This window comes from Borostomias antarcticus (assembly GCF_949987555.1).
Source record: "Borostomias antarcticus genome assembly, chromosome: 13".
Taxonomy (NCBI): domain Eukaryota; kingdom Metazoa; phylum Chordata; class Actinopteri; order Stomiiformes; family Stomiidae; genus Borostomias; species Borostomias antarcticus.
The window spans coordinates 7,961,097-7,983,135 of NC_140246.1; the positions used below are offsets into that span (position 1 = coordinate 7,961,097).

The 22,039-nt window shown below is 44.7% G+C and overlaps 1 protein-coding gene across 1 annotated transcript; it reads left to right on the plus strand.

Moving 5' to 3' along the window:
- The first annotated feature begins 2,775 nt into the window (after nucleotides 1–2,775).
- On the plus strand, nucleotides 2,776–21,307 carry mtpn (myotrophin). The gene is made up of 4 exons (XM_084448244.1): nucleotides 2,776–3,104; nucleotides 6,213–6,326; nucleotides 7,408–7,491; nucleotides 20,640–21,307. Exons 1-4 carry the CDS (start codon nucleotides 3,033–3,035, stop codon nucleotides 20,724–20,726), a joined length of 357 nt encoding a protein of 118 aa, XP_084304370.1. The 5' UTR covers nucleotides 2,776–3,032; the 3' UTR covers nucleotides 20,727–21,307.
- Nucleotides 21,308–22,039: the final 732 nt, after the last annotated feature.

The window sequence follows — 22,039 nt, forward strand, 5'->3', positions numbered from 1 at the left end:
GTCTAATGTACAGTTGACCTCTCTGCATGCTGTCTGGACCCAAATCAAAGCACTGGTCTTGTTGCAACGTTCTTATGTGGTGGGAGAGATTTATTTGGGATACATCAATACGTTAGAGAGAGTCATTCTGGTGCCAGATGGCTTGCGGAAAGAAGTTCTTCCTGAGTCTCTCCGTGCTCACCATGTGTGTGCGGTATCTTTTCCCTGACCAAAGCAGAGAGAACTGTCCATTGCCTGGGTGCCTGGGGTTTTTCGGGATGCTGTTGGCCTTGGTCTTGCATCTTCTGGTGTAGATGTCCTCAAGGTGGGGGAGTGGCCCCCTCAAGTACGTTCAGCTGACCATACCACTCTCTGTAGGGCCTTGCGATCCTGAGTGCTGCTGTTCCCGTACCAATCAGGATGCTCTCAATCGTGCATGAGTAAAATCTCTGTCGAATGTGGTGGAATGCTCTGAATTTCCTCAGTTGTCTGAGGTGGTATGGTCTCTAATGTGCTTTGCTCACCACAGTGTCTATGTGTGTTGGCCTGGTGATCTGGACGCCAAGGTACTTGAAACTGTCCACTCTCTCTACAGGGGTCCCGTTGATGATTAGAGGGGTGTAGCTCCTGCTTGCTCCCAAAGTCCACATCTCCTTTGTCTTGCTGGCGTTCAGATGGAGGTTGTTTTCCTGACACCACTGGGTCAGGAGCCTCACCTTCTCCAGGTTGGCCCTGCATCATTATTGGAGATCAGGCCTATCACTGCTGTGTTATCAGAAAACTTGACAAGGCATTAGGGTCAAAGGTGGCTGTACAGTCGTGTGTGTACAGGGAGTACAGTAGTGGGTCAGAACACAGTCCTGGGGGGCTCCCATGTTGAGGGTGAGGGAGGATGAGGTGTTGCCTACCTTGGGGTCTGTCTGACAGGAAGTCCAGGATCCACTTGCTTTGCCCCAAGACCCTGAGCTTGGTGTCGAGTATGTGTGGGGTTATAATGTTGAAAGCTGAACTGTAGTCAATGAACAGCAATCTCACATAACCCAACACGTTCCCCATGTTCCTGTTTAGGTGGGAAAGCTAGTGTGGATCCCATCCTCTGTGGATCTGATGGATATGTATGCAAACTGTAGGGGGTCTAATGTGCTGGGCAGTGAGGAGCAGATGTGGTCTTTAACCAGCTTTTCAAAGCACTTCACCACTGAGATGAGAACTACTGGGCGGTAGTAATTGAGGCATGCTAGTCTTGGCTTCTTGGGTACAGGCATGACGTACCTTGAGGTCCCGCGGACATCCTGGTGTTCACTTGTTTAAACACTCTTCTGACGTCGTATTCAGAGAGAGTGAGTGCTCTCTCTTCACCTCCGCCTCAGGTGCAATGGCAATCCAGCCATTGTTGGTCTCAAAGTGTACATAGAAAGTGTTGATGCTGTTCACAAGAGCAGCATCTATACCTCCTGAGGGGGATGGTGACCCCTTATATATAGTCAGTTGAATCCCTGCCACACACATCTGAGGTCACCATGTTTCAATTTTAATTCCATCTTCTCACTGTATTCCCTCTTGGCTTCCTTCACTGCTGTTGCCCTTACATTGTGTGCTGTTCCATACATATGTAACCCATATGTTTCAACATGTCCTGGGTGGGATTCGAACCCCAGTCAAAAGCGGGACAGACACTGCTTTACACAGCTACGCTGATGAAAAGCTAGCTCTTCATCGGCACGGGTGGACGGTATTTACTGTATACTGGGGGAGTAACAACTTGCTACTGTACCTACTCATGACTCACAAGGACTCTGTTCCACTCGGTTACACTCACCCCCCTTAACCAAACCACATGGCATCTGGGTCACGGTACCAGTGCAACCCATACATCTCAGCATGCCCTGGGTGGGATTTTAACCTCTGTCTCCCAAAGGACAGACACCACTTTACCCAGCTACGCCGATGAAAATCCAGCTCTTCATTGCCATGGGTTGACAGTATTTATACTGTGAGTTTAACCAACAACTCGCTACCTACTCAAGACTCACAAGGACTGTTTCACTCGGTTACACATACCAACAAAAACACTTAAGTCTGAAAATGTTACAACATTGCCAACAACTTGGAGCTTTCGAAAAGTCAAACATTAGTAAACTTGAATATTGTATTGTGAATCTTGCACACCTTTGTTTTGCACAACCTAGGGTTCTCAAGGAATTTATCCGCTTGTTATGCACTTATTTTCTATCCTGCACGCTTGGATTTTGGATTTCTTGTATAATTATATTTATATTTTGTATACATTTTTCTACTGTACATTTGTATTTTAGCCTTGGTTGTGCTTCTTCGATGTCCTTCTCGCAGTCCTGAATATGACTGCTGTAATACTGCAATTACACTGGGATTACAATGTGATTAATAAAGTACTACTTTTTATTGTCTAACTTTTTATTTGATATATGAGATAAAAAGTAATTTAACTGTCCATCTTTCTTTCTCTCTCTCTCTCTCTCTCTCTCTCTCTCTCTCTCTCTCACACACATACACACACACACACAACGCGCGCGCATTTATTTAGGTATCTAACAATTGTGTGTATGTAAAAACGCTAGCCTATGTGCATAATAAAGACGATTCAGTGTTGGTTTAGATTTGTACGGCAATATAATTTGTAAACGAGGGTATACGCTTCCATCTGATGTGAGATCTCCACCGGGCATCTTTCACTTCCGGGTATCGGCATCGGAAATACTTCATCACAGAAAGGCGGATCCCTGCTGAACTAGCGTTGTACTCTCTTTTGAACTTATTTTTTTTTTTAGCAGATTGAACGTTTCCTGTCCACACAAGCAAGTGTCAGATGTGTAGATACATCGTTTAGGAATTATTTGATTCTAGACATTTTTACATTCATATTTGCTCGTCGTCGGCAATTCAGCCAAGCTTTGCGTCCCTGTGCGAGAAGTTTGTCTGTAAGCTTAAAGCTAGCTAGCGTTAGCATCACTTGACAGCTGCCTCTTCTAAACAGCAGGGAGGCTACATCGAAGTGAACTGTTGAACACAAGAAAATGGGGGATAAAGAATTGATGTGGGCCTTGAAAAATGGAGACATGGACGAGGTTAAAACTCTTCTCGTAACGGTAAGATGCATTTACATGCTAAATGCTAGGTAGCTAGCTAGTGGAGAAGTACTAGCTACAGAAGTGGGTACTGGAATATCCCTCAGTAGCATTAGCTCCAGTAGTTAGCCAGACTAGTGCTAACGCGGCGTTTAGCTGGCCTTGCTACTGTAGCTAACATAGCGATCAATGGAGCCAGGTACCGCGGTAGCTATTGGCAGTGTTGTGTTGTTCAACCATTTGCATCGTTGTTGATAGTCGGCAAACTAGTCGGCTAGCTTGAAAACGAATGCAGAGCTAGCTAGGTCTAACGTGACAATAGCTATGCGGAAACTGCTGTCACACCTACCCTGACTGCCCACCCATCTCTATCTTGTTATGATGTGCATCTAACGTTAGCAAATAGCCTAGTACTAGCTAACGTGGGAAAATGAGTAGTTTAGCTAACGTGCCATATCGTTGCTACTTGATATAACGTTATGTACAGTAGAAGTGGAGCTTAGCCTGCCTTAAGCCTACTAGCACTAACAGTGAGCTGATCCAGGTGGGCGGGGGTCTGGAGCTGCTTGCTAGCCACTGCACCCGAGATTCACTGCTAGAATTCAGGGCTATTTTGACCATGTACACTAACATGCACGTAAAGAATAAAGGCCTTAGTCATACATGCTTTGGTTGTTGGAAAACTGTACATGTTCCATTGCACAGCAGCTGATGAGCTAACTTATCTTATGGAGGTGAAGTCAGTGGTTGAGCAGCCTAAAATAGGACTGTGACCTAACCACAGAACAGCGTTCTTGTTTCACAGTATGCATTCAGTTTGATCTCTAGACTATTCCGGGTCCTGACCTCGTCCCCAATTATACATTTGGTCAATATAGGGTGACCTATTAGACCTAGGTCTACATGTTCTGCAAGAGGTAGTGTCAAAACAAATTAGCTAGCTACCTTAGTCTGGTTATTACAACTTTTTATTCCATTTTCCAGTTTAAGTCTCACAGTAGGAGACCGTATTGGACATGAACAGCATGCATAATAATGTTTGCCAGTTGATTTTGACTTGGCTTGACCAGTATTATTGTTCTTCCCTTTTTGCTTTAACCCCCCTATTGATCTTGAAGGACCCCTGATTATAATTGCGCTGGTGGTTTGATGGAAAATGCGGGCCTACCTTGTCTCAGTTGTGGCTGTACAATTTCTGAGGTGGATTACCCGATGCAGTTTGCCAAAGTATTTGTTCATTTGGCTGGTTTCATATGGGGCTCACAGACATTCCGTTATCTATTAACGACTAGGCCTAATCCCCAGCACTTGACCTTATTCCTCAACTGTATAAACCATTTCAATTAGCCCTCTTATTCCATCCACTGGGGGCTGCTGGGGAGGGCTCCTGGAGGTAACATTTGAAAACGATTACAAGGGGTGAGATTTCATCATCCAAATGGATTTAGTAGGATTGGGTGTAAAATGAAGGAATGGAATCTCGTCTGTCCTTGACCTTCAGGGGAAACGGTTATGGAGGTGAGTCTGCTTGGCAGAGGCGGACAGACCGTGGGGCTGTGCTGTAGGGATGGACTGGGACTGGCTGTAGTAGGGCAGCGGTGATGGGATAGCCTCTGTAAACAGTAGGATTGTCATGGGAAAACAGTTGGTCTGGGCGGTTTCAGACTCACCTGAGCAACAATAAGAACACATTTTTACTTTTGCTGTGCTTAGGGTTAAAAGGTAGGTAGGTAGGTTATAACAGAAATATAATACACAATACACAGAAATGTAAATACAGATTAACTTTACAATTGTGCCAAGGAATGCAGTACACCTCTAAGCGTAAACAGGAAATGATCTCACTAGGCTAGTACTCGTCAATGTGCCTTAATCAGACTAATGGAGCTTGTTTAAACTAGCAGCTACTGAACACATCCTGGGCAGGTGTGATGGAGCAACAAACCTTCTAGATGCATAGCCTAGATCTTGCTCGGCTCATCCATTGCATTTCAGTTCCTATGAGGTCTGAGCTCTGCGTTAAGCTGCTCAGAGCAGCTACCAAGCACAGCGACATTAGCAGCACTTGCACTACCCAAAGCCCATCTGTAACCCTTTCTAAGCTAGATTGATTATCAGGCTTGCGCAGCGCAGAGCCGGGCCCCCGATTCATCCCCACCATGATAGGCTGTTTGCTGCTTTCATGCATGTAGTCTTATCAGATCTCGTAGCGACTGCTGAACCACGCATAGGATCGCCACACTATCTCTCTGTCAACCGCAGATCAGGTGGACCACAGCAGTGTGTAAGAAGATGCGTCTCTCTCTCGAAAACACACACAAACACACACACATATACAAACAGAAGTTGCACACCGGCAAGTCTTCATCTCAGCTTTCTTTCCCCAGCCAGTCTTCAGTGAAGTAGCCAGTGCTAAGACTTTGAGCTAACGGGAAAGGTACTTTGACATATTACTGTCATTAGCTTAGCCTGAGACGTAATGAGTGGTCACAGTAAGACCACCTCGCTTGTCCAGACAATTGTGTGTCTGTGTGTGTTGTGGGAAGTGTGTGTGAGGGTTATTATTTGCAAGCATGTCGGCCTAACCTCTCAACTGCAGGGTTGACAGTTTGAGGTTTAACAATATCACAGCAGGGAAGTGTAGAGAGGGCTCCTGTGTGTGTGTGTGTGTGTGTGTGTGTGTGTGTCTGATTATGTCCAAACTGAAAGGAACATCTCTTTGCTTAGTCATAGTCGGATTGTCAGTGTGTCAACAATCTTCCTGTTAAGAAATAACAACCCCACGTTTAGAATGATAACCTCACGTTTTAAAGCTGCAGCTGCAGGAAGATCTTCGTAAGATTTTAAACATGTAAATATTGATATTATTGCTATGATAAATCGAGAGTGATAAGTGGTTGCGTTCTCTTCTGTGAAAATTGTGTCTTTGTGTCTCTGCTACGGTAGTAATACTTTTACTACTAATTATAATTTGGTGTCATGTTGACACCAGAGGATTAAAAAATAATAACAATAGGGTGCCTCACACTTTCATGCTTGACTGCATCTTAAAACTGCAGCTTAAAAACACTGTAGGGAAATGTGTTGTGTGTAGGTAACAGCCATTTTTACCCACCCCCTCTCTTCCAGGCAGAGGACGTGAACCGGACCCTGGAGGGTGGCAGGAAGCCTCTTCACTACGCCGCTGACTGTGGTCAGACCGAGATGCTGGAGTTTCTCCTCGCCAAGGGAGCCGACGTCAACGTAAGAGAGCCACAGCCGGGAGGGGGAGGTGGAAAGGAAATTCATGGCCTTCATGCAACGTGTTCAATTTGATTTCATTGGTACCCGTACCCTGCGTACAACTAATGAACCACCTTGAACTGGGGTGTACTGATGCAGAAAACAAGCCTGCTTTGTGACTGGATCCACTCTTACAATATGGCTACAGTTACTTAAAACACACATTAAATGCTGACTGATTTCACAAGAATTTTGCTCTGACCCGAACGTGTCATGTTCCGCTACCGACCAGTCTTAACCAGCCAGAACATGCTCTCTGAGTGATGGTCCTACTGGGCCTCACCAGACACCCATGGCTGGAGTAGCTGACGTGGTACAGTAGCTGAACTGTATAATATGCCTAGACTAGTATGGTTTCAGAGTAGAGGTTGGCTCTATTCAGTTTAAGAGTGTGTTTTCAGCCTGGTATCCGATTGCCGACATAAATCTGACCTGAACGTTGAACCGACTTGACCCTTGACCAGTGGAAAAGTCTGAACATGTAGAGTTCTCCTTCCCTTTATTCACACGATACTAGAACTTTGTTTACCTGAGTGAAGTCCTCACATCCTCTCTCCAGTATCGGCCTCATCAATTATCGCCCAACATTCATATCATTCACTCCAACATCCATCAGTCTGAGTGTTTAAAAAAAAAAAAGATAAAAGAAGCGAAACTAATGGTACCAACAAAAAATGCCCCCGTCCCTCTCCCCCGACACTTCGGAATGTATGACCCTCCTCCCCAGTGCTTCTAGATAAGAGACCCAGGCACCAGAAAAGGAGGGTTGAGGATTCGGAGATAAATACAGCGGCGCAGTTGGGCTTCTCTCCTAGTTATTCATGGACGTGATAAGCGGGAAGGATAGGGAGGAGAATAAAAGAGCTTCCTCCCTGAAGTTATTTCCCCTGATAATAGGCGTGATGTGTCCTTGTGTAGAAGGCAACAGCAGCAGCTGCTATGATCCACTGATGTATAATGCACAGGCCTGTTATCTCATCCATCTCTGTTTTTTTCTCTCCTTCTCACCATGACTTTATCACTCTTTTTCGTCCTATCGCAGGCTGCAGACAAACATGGCATCACTCCGCTGCTCTCCGCCACTTACGAGGGTCACCTCTCCTGTGTCAAGCTCCTGCTAGAAAAGGTAGAGTCAACATGCGCGCGGGCGCACACGCGCACACACACACACACACACACACACACACACACACACACACACACACCCTGAAGCCCACTAACAGCAGTCACATACACACCACACACCAACACACAGATGTCAGAAGCTGTGTGTGAGCAGCACTGCTGATGAGGTACCTTGTGTTACAAAGGGCCACAGCAGAGGCCCTGGCCGTGAGGCCAACCCCCCCCCCCTCCCCCCAGCGCGCGCTGTGGAGGCTGCTGGAATGTTCCCAGACTTCACACAGCAGTCCTGTTGTTTATTTGTTTTTTCTGCTCCCCCCAGCCCCTCTCCCTCTCTCTCTCTCCCTCTCTGTCTCTGTCTGTGTCTCTCTCTCTCTCTCTCTCTCTCTCTCTTATTAATTAGATAAAAATACAAATATTTATTAAAAAAAAGACTTGAATAATTAGTCACCTCATTCATTTATCTGCGCAATCCCTATTGTTTATGCTGCGTTCCTTTTGTATGGGAGCTCCGGATTTGGCGCCTATACACCTAATATGTAGCCTATCGTCTGACATCCGCGGTCTTTAATATTATAGTCATTTAACTTATGCTATTCAATGATCAGGGGTGCACGGCACATAGCCACTAAAGTGTGCTCATATTACTAAAGTGTGCTCATATTAATTAATGTAGCCTAATCATTTGGTTTATGAAAGTCAAGACGTGATGGAAATCTGTGCAACAATAGGCTATGACTAGATTCCAAGAGGCATGCTCGCTTTCACAGCTTAATATCCGAGTTGCAGTCTGAAAGAGGCAGACCATTAAATTCGCACAACATAGGTTTATGTATACTAGTATACATCCAAGCAACTGTCACAAAGTACCCCGTGTTTTAAATAGCCAAACCAGACTTGGAGCGAGATACGCAACAAGTGAAAATTGTCTTCCGCTGAATATTGGTTAGAAAGATAGAGGACCTTTATTGCAGACACGCAGGTCTATATAAAACATTATATATAACACTTTCATAAATGTACAATTCGTCTAGGCTATTTTTTGCACGGTAGGCTATTATTTCTTTCACTTTATTATTTGCATAATTCTTTGTGGACCAATGTTTGAATAAATTTGCCTTCGAACGTTATTGCCCTCTCTGACATCCGCGGTCTTTATGTGAAATCTAGTTTTAGCCTACTGAAACATTACAGGCTATAGGCTAGCCTACTCTTCTTCAATTAAACAAAATAAATCACATTGATATCTATGCTAAGTAATAAGCTGTAAGGACAGGCTGAACTACTGTTTTGCACTGGCAAACAGTGTGTGACAGCCCTGCGCAACGCGTGCAAATTGGCTGCCGCTGAGTGGTTGGGAAACATCAAGAATAGTCATGCATCTTAGCTTGCATAGTTTGAGAAACATCCTCAATTTTTCTAACTAGCACTTGTTGTAGAAACTTGGGAATCCTGTTTTTAGACTAGTCATGTAATCAGTTACAAAACCACCGTCTAGTCGTCAGTGAAAATAGTCGCTGCGCACATCCCTACGCAGTGGCACCCTTTTTTTTTGTTGCTCAGTTTAACAGGAAGCCTCTTGAAATTGTTAATTGTTCTCTAGCTTGTGGTTGCAGTTGTATCTGGTGTCCGGTGTTCAAAAAGTCACAGTTGTAGCCAAGGCTCAGTTTTAGTGCTGTAGATCGCATCAACTCTCAGGTCTATGGACATAAGGACGCTATAGCATAGTGTGGGTCACTTATCACTTGTTCCCTTGTGTATTCTCGTTTTAGCAGCCAGCTCACGTTCACCTTATAAGATTAGAACACCTTTGCTGGGGGGCATAGCCTATCTGTGTGGCAGGCCAGGTAGAAAAGACCAATATTGCCTTGCTTCTTACCAGTAAGCTTGTGGAGTTCGCCACTGCTGTGAGCTGGACCACCACTGCTGTGAAATGGATGTCCCTACTGATGATCTCTGACTACTTGGAGGACTTTCATTTCACTTCCTCCTTATAAACGTGTCCCTTTTACGTCTGTGGTCTACTACATCCCTCCCTCTATGGCACTCATTCAGACCAGTCGTTAGGATAAAAGATCTATGGGGTGTGCTTGAAGGGTGTACGTGTGTATCCTCATGGGTGCGTGCATCTGTCTACGTGTGTGTGCATTTGTGTGGTGCACAGGGAGGTAATATTCCAAGTGAGTGAGCAGCTGTCTCCCCTGAAACGGGGTAAATGAGCCAAGAGAAACAAAAGCCCCTCCAAGGCCTGGCACTTATGCGCTGAGCGCGTACTCTTCCTCTCCCCTCACCGAGCAAACATGCCTCAGTAAAGGGAAGCCAGCGGTAAAAGTTAGCCATGACTGCGCTCACCGTGCCACCGAAGCCGGCACAATGAAGTGCTGCCGCTTTCATTACACGTGAAGGGCAGAGGAGCACATAAGCCCAAAACACGCCAACCTGGCAGCCGGCTGACTGCTCACCGTCTACCTCCCTGTCACCCTTGTGAGGACAGGGTGTTCACGTCACCCCGACTAACTGCCACTCCATGTACCTGGCCATGTTTGAAGCCTGTGTGCGAGCGTCATGCTATTTAACAGTTGATTTTTCCGTCAAGAGAATTCTGACTCCATAGCGCATTCATCATCATGTTTTCATTATACAGGCAGACAGAGACAGTCAAGACATACACCCCATGATTAATAGCCTGCCTACCCCTCGTTCATTAATCTTTGAGAAACTAGTCCAGTGTGAGGCACGGGCAGGAACACATTGTATCAGAGTATTCCACCGACAGCACGGATTTATATTTTTGTATTAATTCTGAGAGAAAGAGACAGGGCGTAGTTGCTGTGGAGCATAATGGGAGCTGACCTCTGACCCCTCCTTTAGAAATTTGTTGTGGTTGATGGTGAATTATAAAAGGCCTGTTTAACCCCGTGTTTGACCCCCCAACGCCAGGCGGGAGAGCGCAAGGGAGAAAGAGAGAGGAAGAGCGCTGACTGCGGCAGACCAGAGAGGCAGTCATCTGAGACGAGGGCCTGTTAATTATGAATCAACAGTGAAGAGGCGCTCCCTGGAGCAGCCCACACATGCGCGCACACACACACACACACACACACACACCTCCTCAACACCAACATGGCCATTGAGTTACGTAGGTGTGTGATATCAGTTACACAGTAATTGTACCCCTACATTCTCCTCTCTCTATCTGTGTCAGGCCAGTGTGCACTGCACTGGTCTGAGAGATGGTCCATTGATTGTTATGTTCTTACTGCACTGGTGCTTGTCTGATGCCTGGGTTACACAACATCGAGATGAGAATGAGAACTAAACGAGAACGACCTGCAGGTTACGCAAGCGTTTTGTCAGCGTCCCCAGAAGTTATCGAGTTCACATGCACATGCATATCACAGCACCATTCACAACACTGGGCATGTGCTTGCCGGTTGTAAACAGACCCTGACCAATGTTTCCGCTGGTTCCTTGCCGCCACACCATACATTTGATACAAAAAAATAAGAATACAAATTAGGCTATATACTAGGGCTGGGAGTCCGAACTTCGGGATTCGAATATAATTCGAATATTGACAGAAATACTGGTATTCGAACGAATATTAGGCAGCCCTTAATATTCGAACCTGTTATAGGCATAATTTTTTGTAAATGTGTTGGCTAGCAAACGTTGCTTTTGATTCAGATTCAGAGGGTTTTTCACGCCTGGTGAAGTTGCAATCGCGAGCTCATTAGCAAGGCTATTGGACACCTGGGCTCCTGTAGGAGGTGACGTTAGTTAGCACGGCGCGTTCCAGGCAACCCGTAACTCGTGTTTTTCCGACCTCCTACACGTGAAAATGCTCTGGAATGGCAGTCAAACCCGTAACTTCTGGTGCGTTCGTTTATAACTGGGAGGTGGCAAATTGCGACTTGCTACTAGGAATGATTAAATAAAACGCCGCATGAACTCGCACTTCCTCGTCGCAAATTCGGATATGTTTCTCAGCCCCCAGTTGCCGGCCAACGTCAATATCATATCATATCATCATCATATCATTCGCTATAGCTCGAATGCACACAGGTCGGAGGTAGGTATTTTGCCACTTGCGACTTGCCACCTCCGACCACAAACGAACGCACCATTCCCACCCGTGAACTCGTACCATGGATGTATTAATAGAATACATCATTGCTTATCGATATTGCCTATGATACAATGCCCACTAGTGGACAGAATGTGCACAACTTTATTTGAATACCTAGGTAGGTCTTTCTGTAAGAATTTAATGGTAAAAATATTATTAATAATAATTCGAATATATTCGAATATTATTATTAATAAATAAACGAACTTCGAATATGATTTTGGGGCAAAAGTCCCAGCCCTACTATATACTGTATATTAAAGCCTAAATGCGCTTTCAAAACCATGATAATGTCGTGCCCGCATTTTTATTTTCAACAATAGCTTGGGCCGTGCGCTCTGTGAATGCTGTTTTCTGTGGTCAACTCAAAAGATTTTGCACGTGAAGGGAAGTTTTCTTCAGCGAGCATATTACAAAATAATGTAGGTTAGTGGTTAACCAGTGTTTGAATTGGACCAAAATGTGCCGGTACCTAGCCTACTCCTCAATAGGGTACATAGCAAATATATGAATGTTTATAATCAATAAGTGGACTCATATAGCCTACAGCCTATATCACCAACAGGCGGACCGCGATCCGAATCCGGACCGAGAAGCCGTCCAATCCGGACCTCGTCTTTGACCAGATAAATCAATGAGAATTTCTCCCTTTTGACGGAGCGTAGGCAACTAGTTTGAGCCTGCACAGCCTTTGTAGTATTTTACGGCATTTGTTTACTATCTCACGCGTCGCTAGCCGATCAAATCTGCATGTTCATTGCCTGATGTCACCTAGTCTACACGTGACAGCCTAGCTATCGTTAATGTTACTGTAATCAGAGCAATATTATTTTGTTTTACATGCATAGAAAGGTAAGATAATATTGGTTGTAGGGCTGGGTATCGATTCAAATTTCAAGAATCGATTCAATTCCAATTCACAAGGTTCAGAATCGATTATCACGATTCGATTCAATATCGATTTGGTTAGTGTTACTAAAACCCTAACCCTTTTTTTTTTTGCTGTAACTTTAATTACATGACTGCCAAGTTATGCAACACATCAATACTAGGGCTGGGTATCGATACTGATTTCCAAAAATGAATGAATCATTGAATGAATCATTGAATGAATTAATGAACTATTCATTCCGTCATTCATTCATTAAATAAAAGATTGATTTTGGGATTCATGAATCAATTCTGAATAATTTGATTAAGAATCGATTAATCTTTTTTTTTAACCCAGCCTTAATTGGTTGCTTAAACCGCAAATAAATAAAGTTGATATCTAAGATTATATCTAAAGCTGACTTGATTCCTCATTGTAACAAAGAGCCAATGTTCTCTAAAAAAAAAAATCAACATCTTCCTCGTGGCTCACCCACGATAAAAATTCATGAAACTAACGCTTGGCCACCAGGCAATGCGTAAGCTTAGCAAAAGAAGTAAAGACTAGAAAGCGTTCTCAGAGCACGTTTCCATGCATGAATGTGTAAGTTGATAAAAAAAAATTATAGATAAGAATAGATAAGAAAGCAGCACGGTTTGACACGTCTTTTTCCATATGATATCAGAGTGCATTTAGTAGAAAATAGTTTGTGGGATTTTCCAATCGCTCTGGTAGTTTTTATAATCCTGCTATGTGACGGATAATACAGTTTTTTTCATTTGCTTCAACACTCAAATTAAAAAGAACACATAGTTAGTGAAACCTGACACTCAAGGGGCAAAACCTCAGCCCAGATGTGCAGGTAGTTTATGATTTATATGTAGGCTAATACTAGAGCCCGACCGATAGGGATTTTTGTGACCGATAACCGATTATAGAGCGGGGAAAATGTCAGATAACCGATATGCAGCCGATATAGTGAATTTTTGAGCTGGAATGAAAACTGGCCTTTTTCTGTGTGGATTGTGCAAAGATTTTGCACCGATATGATTATGCAAAGGTATATTCCCAGTGGCAGTAGTACAGAGACAGCTGCTTTTAGTACTGTAAGTAGTGTAAAATAAAGCATTACACTAGGGTTTAACAGACCCAAGACATGTACTTTTTGCATACATTTTATTTTTCCTATCGGCGTGTATCGGAAGACATTTCACCGATACCGATATGACCCAAAATGGCCAAATGAGGCCATATCGGGTACCGATATATCGGTGACCGATAATCAGTCGACCTCTATCTAATACCACAGGATCCAGGCTAAGAAGATGTAACTTTTCCTAATACAGTGTGTATCTGATTAGTTTTTTATGAGTCAGATATGCTTTTGTTTTACATGCATAGAAACAAGACAATATTGGGCGTAAACAGCAACAAAAAAAAGTTGATATCAAAAGCCGAACCCGGGCCGACGCATTGCTAGACTGGTACATTACTGCTTAGCCACGGGCTGTATAAGAAATCTGGCAGGAGAAGTAAGTATAAAGGTAAGGACCTGGTCCAAATGTGGCAAATGTTGTTTTCTTTTAATTCATGTATCCGCCCAGTGATTCTGATCCGCACCAAAATGTGATGTGTTCTAACTGTCCATGCTACACCTCTCCACCGAGTTTCATGAAAATCGCTCTGGTAGTTTTTTGTATAATCCTATGTGACCAAACGAACAAAATAACACACACGACCGAAAATATACCCTCCTCCAGCGGTCGCTGGGCGGAGCCAATAAACCATATAATTAGGAAACACATACTGTAGTGTATTTTAGCAATGTACAGTATTTAGCCTATAGCCTATTTGTTGCCTAACAAGCTTTATTGCTCGACTACGGACCTATTTCAACCAAGCTTGAAACTTCACAGGTTTTGACAACGCAAACTGCTTGGTGCACACGAGACACGAAAGACCCATAAACAAGGGGGAAACAAGCTTGTGTAACCCAGGCCTGAGAGATGGTACATGTAGTGTTCTTACTGCACTGGTGCATGTCTTAAAGATGGTACATTCTTACCACTAAGTGAAGAATATGGCTTGAAGATTTATCATTTGGATAGTGGGTGGGTGGGCAGGGTTACGAGAAATGAGGATTGCTCAGACGACCGTTTCCTCCCCTCTAAATGTAGCTTCCTGAGCAGTTGGCCTGTGGCGTGGGGAGGCGGTTGTGTGTGTGTGTGTGCGTGCGTGCGTGCGTGTGTGTGTGAGAGAGAGAGAGTGAGGAAGAAATATTTGGCCTTGTTGTGTTTTCAGAGACCCTGCTGAGCTTGTTTTTTGGTAGTTTTCTGTGTAGATTGTTCTCCCATAATTCATAGCAGTGAGCCCACTTTTATTCAGTCTTACAGAACTCCCCATCACCATCACTAGGCTTGTGGAGACTAGGCTCTATTCTGGTCTGGCAATGTTGCTAGTTAATATGATCTGTCTTCAACTTGGTGTACACAAATGTAGCCTTGTCCTTATATTCTTAATGGAACTCCGACGTGCCTTAGACCTCAGTACATAATAGGCTGTGCTTGATCAGGGCTGGACCTGTGTGAATAGTGTGTTCCTAAACCAGCTGCTCAACCAGAACAATTAAAAAGGATCTATTATGAAAAACTCACTTTTCAGTGCTTGTGCACATACATTTGAGTCTGTTGGGCCTACTGACACACGAGCCTTTCAGATTTGCCTGAGACTTTTAGAGGCACAGACGGAGTGGAGGTGGGGATCAGCAGCTCATTTGCATTAAAGCTACACAGAAAAGGCGCATCCAGAGCAGGACTGAAACAGAGGGGTATAGAGGCATGCAAGAGTGCTTAATATGAGTGATATTTTCAGTAAAATATATATTCAAAGACATGTTTTGGGGATCTCAGAGACCTATTCACTTGTTGAAAAGGAGCATAATAGGGGACCTTTGAGTTCTATAGAGCCAACACCAGAGGCCTTTTAAGAACAGTTATTTATGTACTAGGAAGCTATTCTAATTGATTATGTACTGCAGCTTAGTAGCCCAACCAAAATAGGATTTTGGGCCTACATCTTACAGAAATAAGAACGTGTGTGTAAGTTAAAGGATAAGGACACTGAATTTCATGTTTAGCCCTATTCCTGGCTTCCCTGGCATGTATCTGACTAGTACAGGTTAAAATATTTCTGTTTTGTGCAGTACAGAGTTCTGTGTCAATAACATCGGCGCGCGCACCCTGGCTTGTTGGTAGCTATGGTCACAATCGAAAAACTAAAAAAAGTATGATATACGTGAATTTCAAGTTCAGGAATTACATGGTTTATGCTTACCAAGCTCTGAAGTCGTCCTGTAAACACCATAGGTCCTTTTGCCTCTGCATTTCGAAACAACAGTAACTTGTAAACAGTACTAATTTCACCAAACATACAACAGCCATCCCTTCACGCTGTAAACCGCAGACTGAAGCAGCCGCAGTGAGATAAAAAGCTGTGTGTAAGATAGTGCCGAAGTGCAATAAGCATCAGCCCTCTACGGTGAAGTTGCAAAAACACCACAGTCTTATGATCCAATTCTAGCAGTTTCCCAGTTACACAGAAGATGCCTGAATAATGCACTTGCAGTTAACTATAGCAAGATTGATGCATGCATAGCCATCTGGGTTACGTTGGACCAAGTTAGTGTTCTGTACGGTCAACAAACTCACTTTGCTCAACTTTCTTTATGGAACCTTTTCTAGATCTTGCTCGTGAGTTTATAGTTATAGCTAAAGCTTGCTACTGTAGATCAGCACATTGCCTATGAGGTAGATAATGTTAATGTTAGGAAGCCAGTCGCACATGCAAGTTGAATTGGTTTCAAGTTGGATATTTGAAGCTCACATTAGCTAGCTGGCTAGCAAGGTGAATTGGGTTTAAAAAAAAAATCCCTAATTTATTTAGACAAGGAAGAACATACTGAGACCAGGTCTCTTTTACAGGTGTACCCTGCTTACAAACAACACATACAGTAATTCGGAGCTCACAATGTGTATCTACCAAATGTTTAGCAGTTTGTGTTATTCTACATTTTGACACAAAGATTTTTACTACAAATGTATATTTTAAATGATCGGTTATCAGTCTCCTTTATTACTAATATCAGATTACAATCAGTCTCGGCCCTGAAAAAAACATATTGGTCGATATCTAATTCAGTCTTCATCTGTTCGTCTTCCTTTCCATCAATCGTGAATGCTGTCCTGCAGGCTATAACAAATGACTAACTCTGGAGGGCTGACTCTGTAGGGAAATAAACCACTAGAGGTCAGATAGTCTGACTCTGGAACCCTGTAAACCACTAGATCAAAAGGCCTGCATGGGAATGGAACTTTAATAGGTCACACCCGAACCAGCCTACACTTCTGAGGCCTGAGTTCGCTGACACCGCTGGCCTCGCTACCAGCTTTGTGGTTTCGTTTTTCTCCACATCGATGATGTTTTGCCCTGAGCCACCCATCACCCCACCCCCTCCTCTCTGCCCTCCCCCAGCCTCGCGCTCCACTGTATACAACACGGACTGCTCCCATGCAGATATCGATCCTCCCAGTCCCATTGAATGTGGTGTAAAATAGGACTGCTTGCCCGCAGTGCTTTACTGGAGCTGGCGAGTTCAGGTCAATACACTCCTGTAAGAGACACATTTATAACCAGTCCTGAGGGGACGTTCTCAGCTGATAGATTATGCATGGAAGTCTCTCCTCGCCACTCAATAATGGCACAATGAAGACTTTAATCGAGACCTGGCCTGGACTGGCTGAGGGTCAGCCTCACGTTATCTCCCTGGCTTTGTTTGGCTCCATCAGCTAGCCAGCGCGCATCCATCCCCAATTCAGGCTTCTATCATAAGCTAGCCAGCTAGCATCCAGCCACAATTCAGGCTTCTATCATAAGCTAGCCAGCCAGCATCCAGCCATGATTCAGGCTTCTACTGTATCATCAGTTAGCCAGCTAGCATCCAGACACAATTCAGACTTCTATTTCACTGAAGTGGCACCTACAGTAGGGAGGCCATTCTCACTCATTAGCAGAACTGCCAACTCTCACACATTGAGAGAGTCACGCAAATGACCCTTTTCACACGCTCTAATGCCACCCCTATTTCTCACCCTTGTAAAATACATTTCTTAAAAGCATTGCAGCTGACACGCTATTATACCGCAAACTTACAGACTGGTTTGAAAAGACTCCACTATCGGAGGCTTCGAATTCTAAAGACAATCTGACAGATGGTGAGTATCCTGTTTGATGTAGTTTAGAGTAGGCAACGTTAAAGTAAACTGACTGATTCGCCTATGGAAGATTTCCTCCCAAATGCATGCAGTGGTTATCCATTGATGAAAAGCTTTCAAGCAACCTAACCTACTGCAATTAGAACAACTATTTTGTCTACTGTAGGCTACATTAAATGCAGCCTACTACTCCAAATCATAATTTAAACATGCTTAGACTCAGCTGCTTGCTGCTAGTTTACAGATCTCTAGTCTAGGTAATAATTGTGATACTGTATATTGTCCTCCAATAAACTTTACTATGAGTCTATCCTCGGAGGCATTGTTGTGTCTATATCTAGCGGGTTTTCAAAATAAAAGTCCTCTGATTAAAAACTCATGTTTTTATTTGGGGGGGGGGGGGGGGGGGGGACAAATGCATAATGTTCTTAATATTGAGGGGGACGTATTCCGTGTCCTGCCGAAATCTCCGCCTTAGCTAGCTAGCTAAGCTAGCAGCAGATAAGATAATCCAGCACAAATAAAATTCAACAGAATGCAGGAAATTAAGTGTTTGATGGTATAAATTTCCTGGGGGAAATTTCCTGCAGGAAATTAAGTGTTTGATGGTATACATTTCCTGGGGGGGAATCCTCAGGCTCGATCGCCTTTTTGAGAGGGGTCAGGGAAGAATTTTTACAGCTCACTTATCTGGCCCCCGGGTGATACTGTTTTTTTGCTTCCCTCCGGAATATGTAGGGGTGGGTCGTATGCCCACCTCCCTTGTTCTCTGTAAAGCGCATTGTGTTGCCTCTGGGTATGAAATGCGCTATACAAATAAAGCTTTGAGTGATTGATTGATTTGATTTTCACTACATGTCTCACCTCTGTGTGGTACAGTCCAGCTCCTGTGCGCGGGCCCTGAAACTCTTTTGCGACATACTGTGCGTACACACCTTCCTTCATGTCTCCAAGCTTTTCTGAAAAGTTGGCAGACCTGCTCATTAGCCTAAGCTAGGCTACATCTCACTTATAGCAGCACAACTCGCTCTCCGCCGACTGGGGACTGTTTGGAGCGCTAGGTGTTTACAGAAGATCATTACTCTTCCTGTTGAGCCCGGCTAGCTCATTACTCTTAAGGGCTGCCTGGAGCACAGTACAGTACGTCGGGAAACAGGTCCACTGTAAGCAGAGAGAGGTAGCGAGGAATGGAAGGGGATATGGAGAGATAGGGAGGGCAGTTTCCCGCTCTGACGAGTCCCTCTGGGAGTAATGCATCAATGGCAGCCCAAGATGGTCCTCACATGACTCTACAGGTGTGTGTAATGAGCGTTGAGAGGTACATGGCCAACTACTTCATTATATGGCTGTATAGTCCAGTGGGCAATGGGTAGTGAGCGAGCGAGTGAGCAGTGAACGAGCGCGTGAGCGATGACTGCGCCAGGGCGGAGGGCCCAGCACCGGGGTCAGGGGGCGAACTCGTGCTGTTTGCTGCCGTCTTAAATTGGGCCTGTGGAGTCCACTACATCGGGGCCTTCAGCTGGAATCGGCTACTAATGACTCCCCCTGAGCTAGAGAGCCTCCTCTGTCTGCTCCTCTGTCCTCGAGCCCTCAGCCCGACAGAGCTGGGAAGAACAACATGGTGTCTGTGGGGCCACGTCTTCCAGATACTGTACGTGCCTGACCCATGCTGTTTTCCCCCACTGTTGTGTTGCACATGCAGACTTGCTTTCTTGAGTGTTAGCCAAAGGTACCTGAGGTCTAAATCTCGGGTCTGACAAAAAATATCTCAAAAGCTCTTATGGGATGATGAAATTTGCACACCATAATGTGTAAGCAGTTGGTTTAGTTTTTTTCTGCCAAACTGATAACTGTGGAGCAATTCAAACTTGGTGAAAACGTGTATTCTTTTATTAAATCTCAACCGTCAAGTCGAGATTTGTGTCTGACAGTAAACCATCTATCTGGTTAATAGCTACAGCCTGGGCTGCGCTCTGTTGCTCTTATGTCGGGGCACACACACACACACACACACACACAGTCCTTGGCATTCAAACTGGGTCAGGCTGCTCCACTGTTGGCCCTGCTTCTCCACGCAACAATGGTCTCTCTCTCTCTGCATGGGCTCTGTAAGCCTCTGTAAGAGGCTAAGGTTGGCAGGCCAGACAAAGAAACCTCTCTACACTGTGCTTCTCCCCTCTTCTTCCTCTCTTCCATTCGCGTTGTCGCAGTGCTAATGCAGCACGTCTCCTGTATGTCTGTCTGGAGAGAGCTCGCCCACCCCCCCCCCTCCCCCCTCCCCCCATCCCATATCTTTCTCTCACTCTCTTTCTCTCTATACTTTGTGTCTCCTGTTTGTAGTCTTGACATTCCCCTTGCTCCCCCTCTATCCTCATCCCTTCCCAGTCCTCCTTTGGATATAGGTACAGCTGCCTACTATAGCTCTGCTGCTGGGTGCCCCAGAATGGCTGAATTATACACAGACCCACAGACCGGCCTGTACTCCTGTGACTGAGAGCTTGGGGCAGAGGAGTGAACAGATACACCTGTGTGTGTGTGTGCGTGTGTGTGTGTGCGTGTGTGTGTGTGCGCGTGTGTGCGCGTGTGTGTGTGCGTGTGCGTGCGTGTGCGTACGTGCGTGTGCATGCGCGTGCGCGCGCGTGCGTGCGCGCTGATTAGAAGATGATGCAGACTGGCTACTACTCAGCTGGAGCACCGGGGCCTTGGGTGGAAGGCTGGGGAAGAGATCTGAGACAGAGGGAGGAAGAACCCTGCTCTTCTTATCACAGGCCTCTCACTGGGGGTCTGTAACACTAGTCATAACTGCCATGTCGGTGTCTCTCTCCCTCTCATCCCCCCCCCTCTCTCTCTCTCTCTCTCTCCCACCCTCTCTCCCTGCCGCCCAGGGGGCAGAAAAGGACCGGAAAGGACCCGACGGCCTGAGTGCCTTCGAAGCTGCGGAGACCGACGCTATCAAGGCTCTCCTCAAGTGAGGCGCTGCTGGGGAGGGCAGGAGAGATGGACGGATGGATGGACGGACGGACGCAGTGGTCCCTGCACAGACGAGACGGAGAAAACCTATCTACCACTTCTCCCTAGATCTCTGTCTTGGCACTACTTTGTCTAGTTTGTGGGATTTAGTTTGGTTTTGAATTTTCCTGATCTTGATTTTTTTTTATTCATTTTGTCTGGGGATTTATGGTTTTTCTTCTCTTCTTTGGGTAGTCATGCAATGGATGGACTTGTTAACCATGTCTCCTTTAGGGACCAAACACCAAGGGGAAGAGCCCACACCTGGACCCTCAAACACAGCCCTCCAAAAAAAAAAAAGAACGATGATGTAAAAAAAAAAAAAAAGAAAAAGACAAAAATGAGCTTAGCACTTAACTTTCACAGTTCGCAATTCCTGTGTGCAGTCTTCTTGAGGTGAGACCGATTCAATAATAATAATCCAATAGTGTTTTGATTTTTTTCTCTTCTATAATAGTAAGTGTTGTAAGGCCATCCTGGTTGTAGCTGTCATGCAAACAACAGTTATATATACTGTAGATTAAAAGAATGGTTGTAAAGATTCCATTACCTCACATGTGGCCTCTTCTTTTCCTCCACTGTCTGACCCTGTTTGTAGGCCAGGCCTGCTTACATTAGCAGTGTTCCAGATTTAGGGCTTGTCTTAGGGGGTTTGTCCACTACTAATTTAGTTTTCCCATTTTCTACCTAACCTACCGGTAATTCATTTACATATCACACTATGGAATTCATGACTAGCAACGTATAATCACATACTTGACCAATCCCCATTTTCGCTATTTAATTAATTAATTGGGGAAAAAAAGTTGTAATACTGATCAAGCTGTTACTGAAACCTTTGCTGTAGAGAAATGTGATTGGTTGACATTACAGGAACTTTAAAGGGCAGGATTTTAGAGAATGCATTCATTTCCCTTTTTGAGTGAGTTTTTTCCCAAATCTTGCTCTGATCTGAAATCCTTAGTTATCGCTGCCTGTCTATGTTTTTGTATGAGATGAATTTGGTGGGCTCTGGGACTGAATGTTCAAACTGTGGAATGGTAGGTGGGTGATTGGTTGGGGGGGGGGGGGGGGTTGTCATCCTTCTCCCTCAGGGTTTGATTACCTTAGCCTGCCACCTCTGCTGCATGTCACGTCTGCCTCTGCTTCGACACACCTCAAAACGCTGTGTCTCTTGGTTTCTTTCGACAGAATAACGACGCAATGAAAACAAAAACTAAAGCAATGCTTTCTCTCTGGCGTCATTGTGATGAAAAAGTCTGTAAAAACATAAATA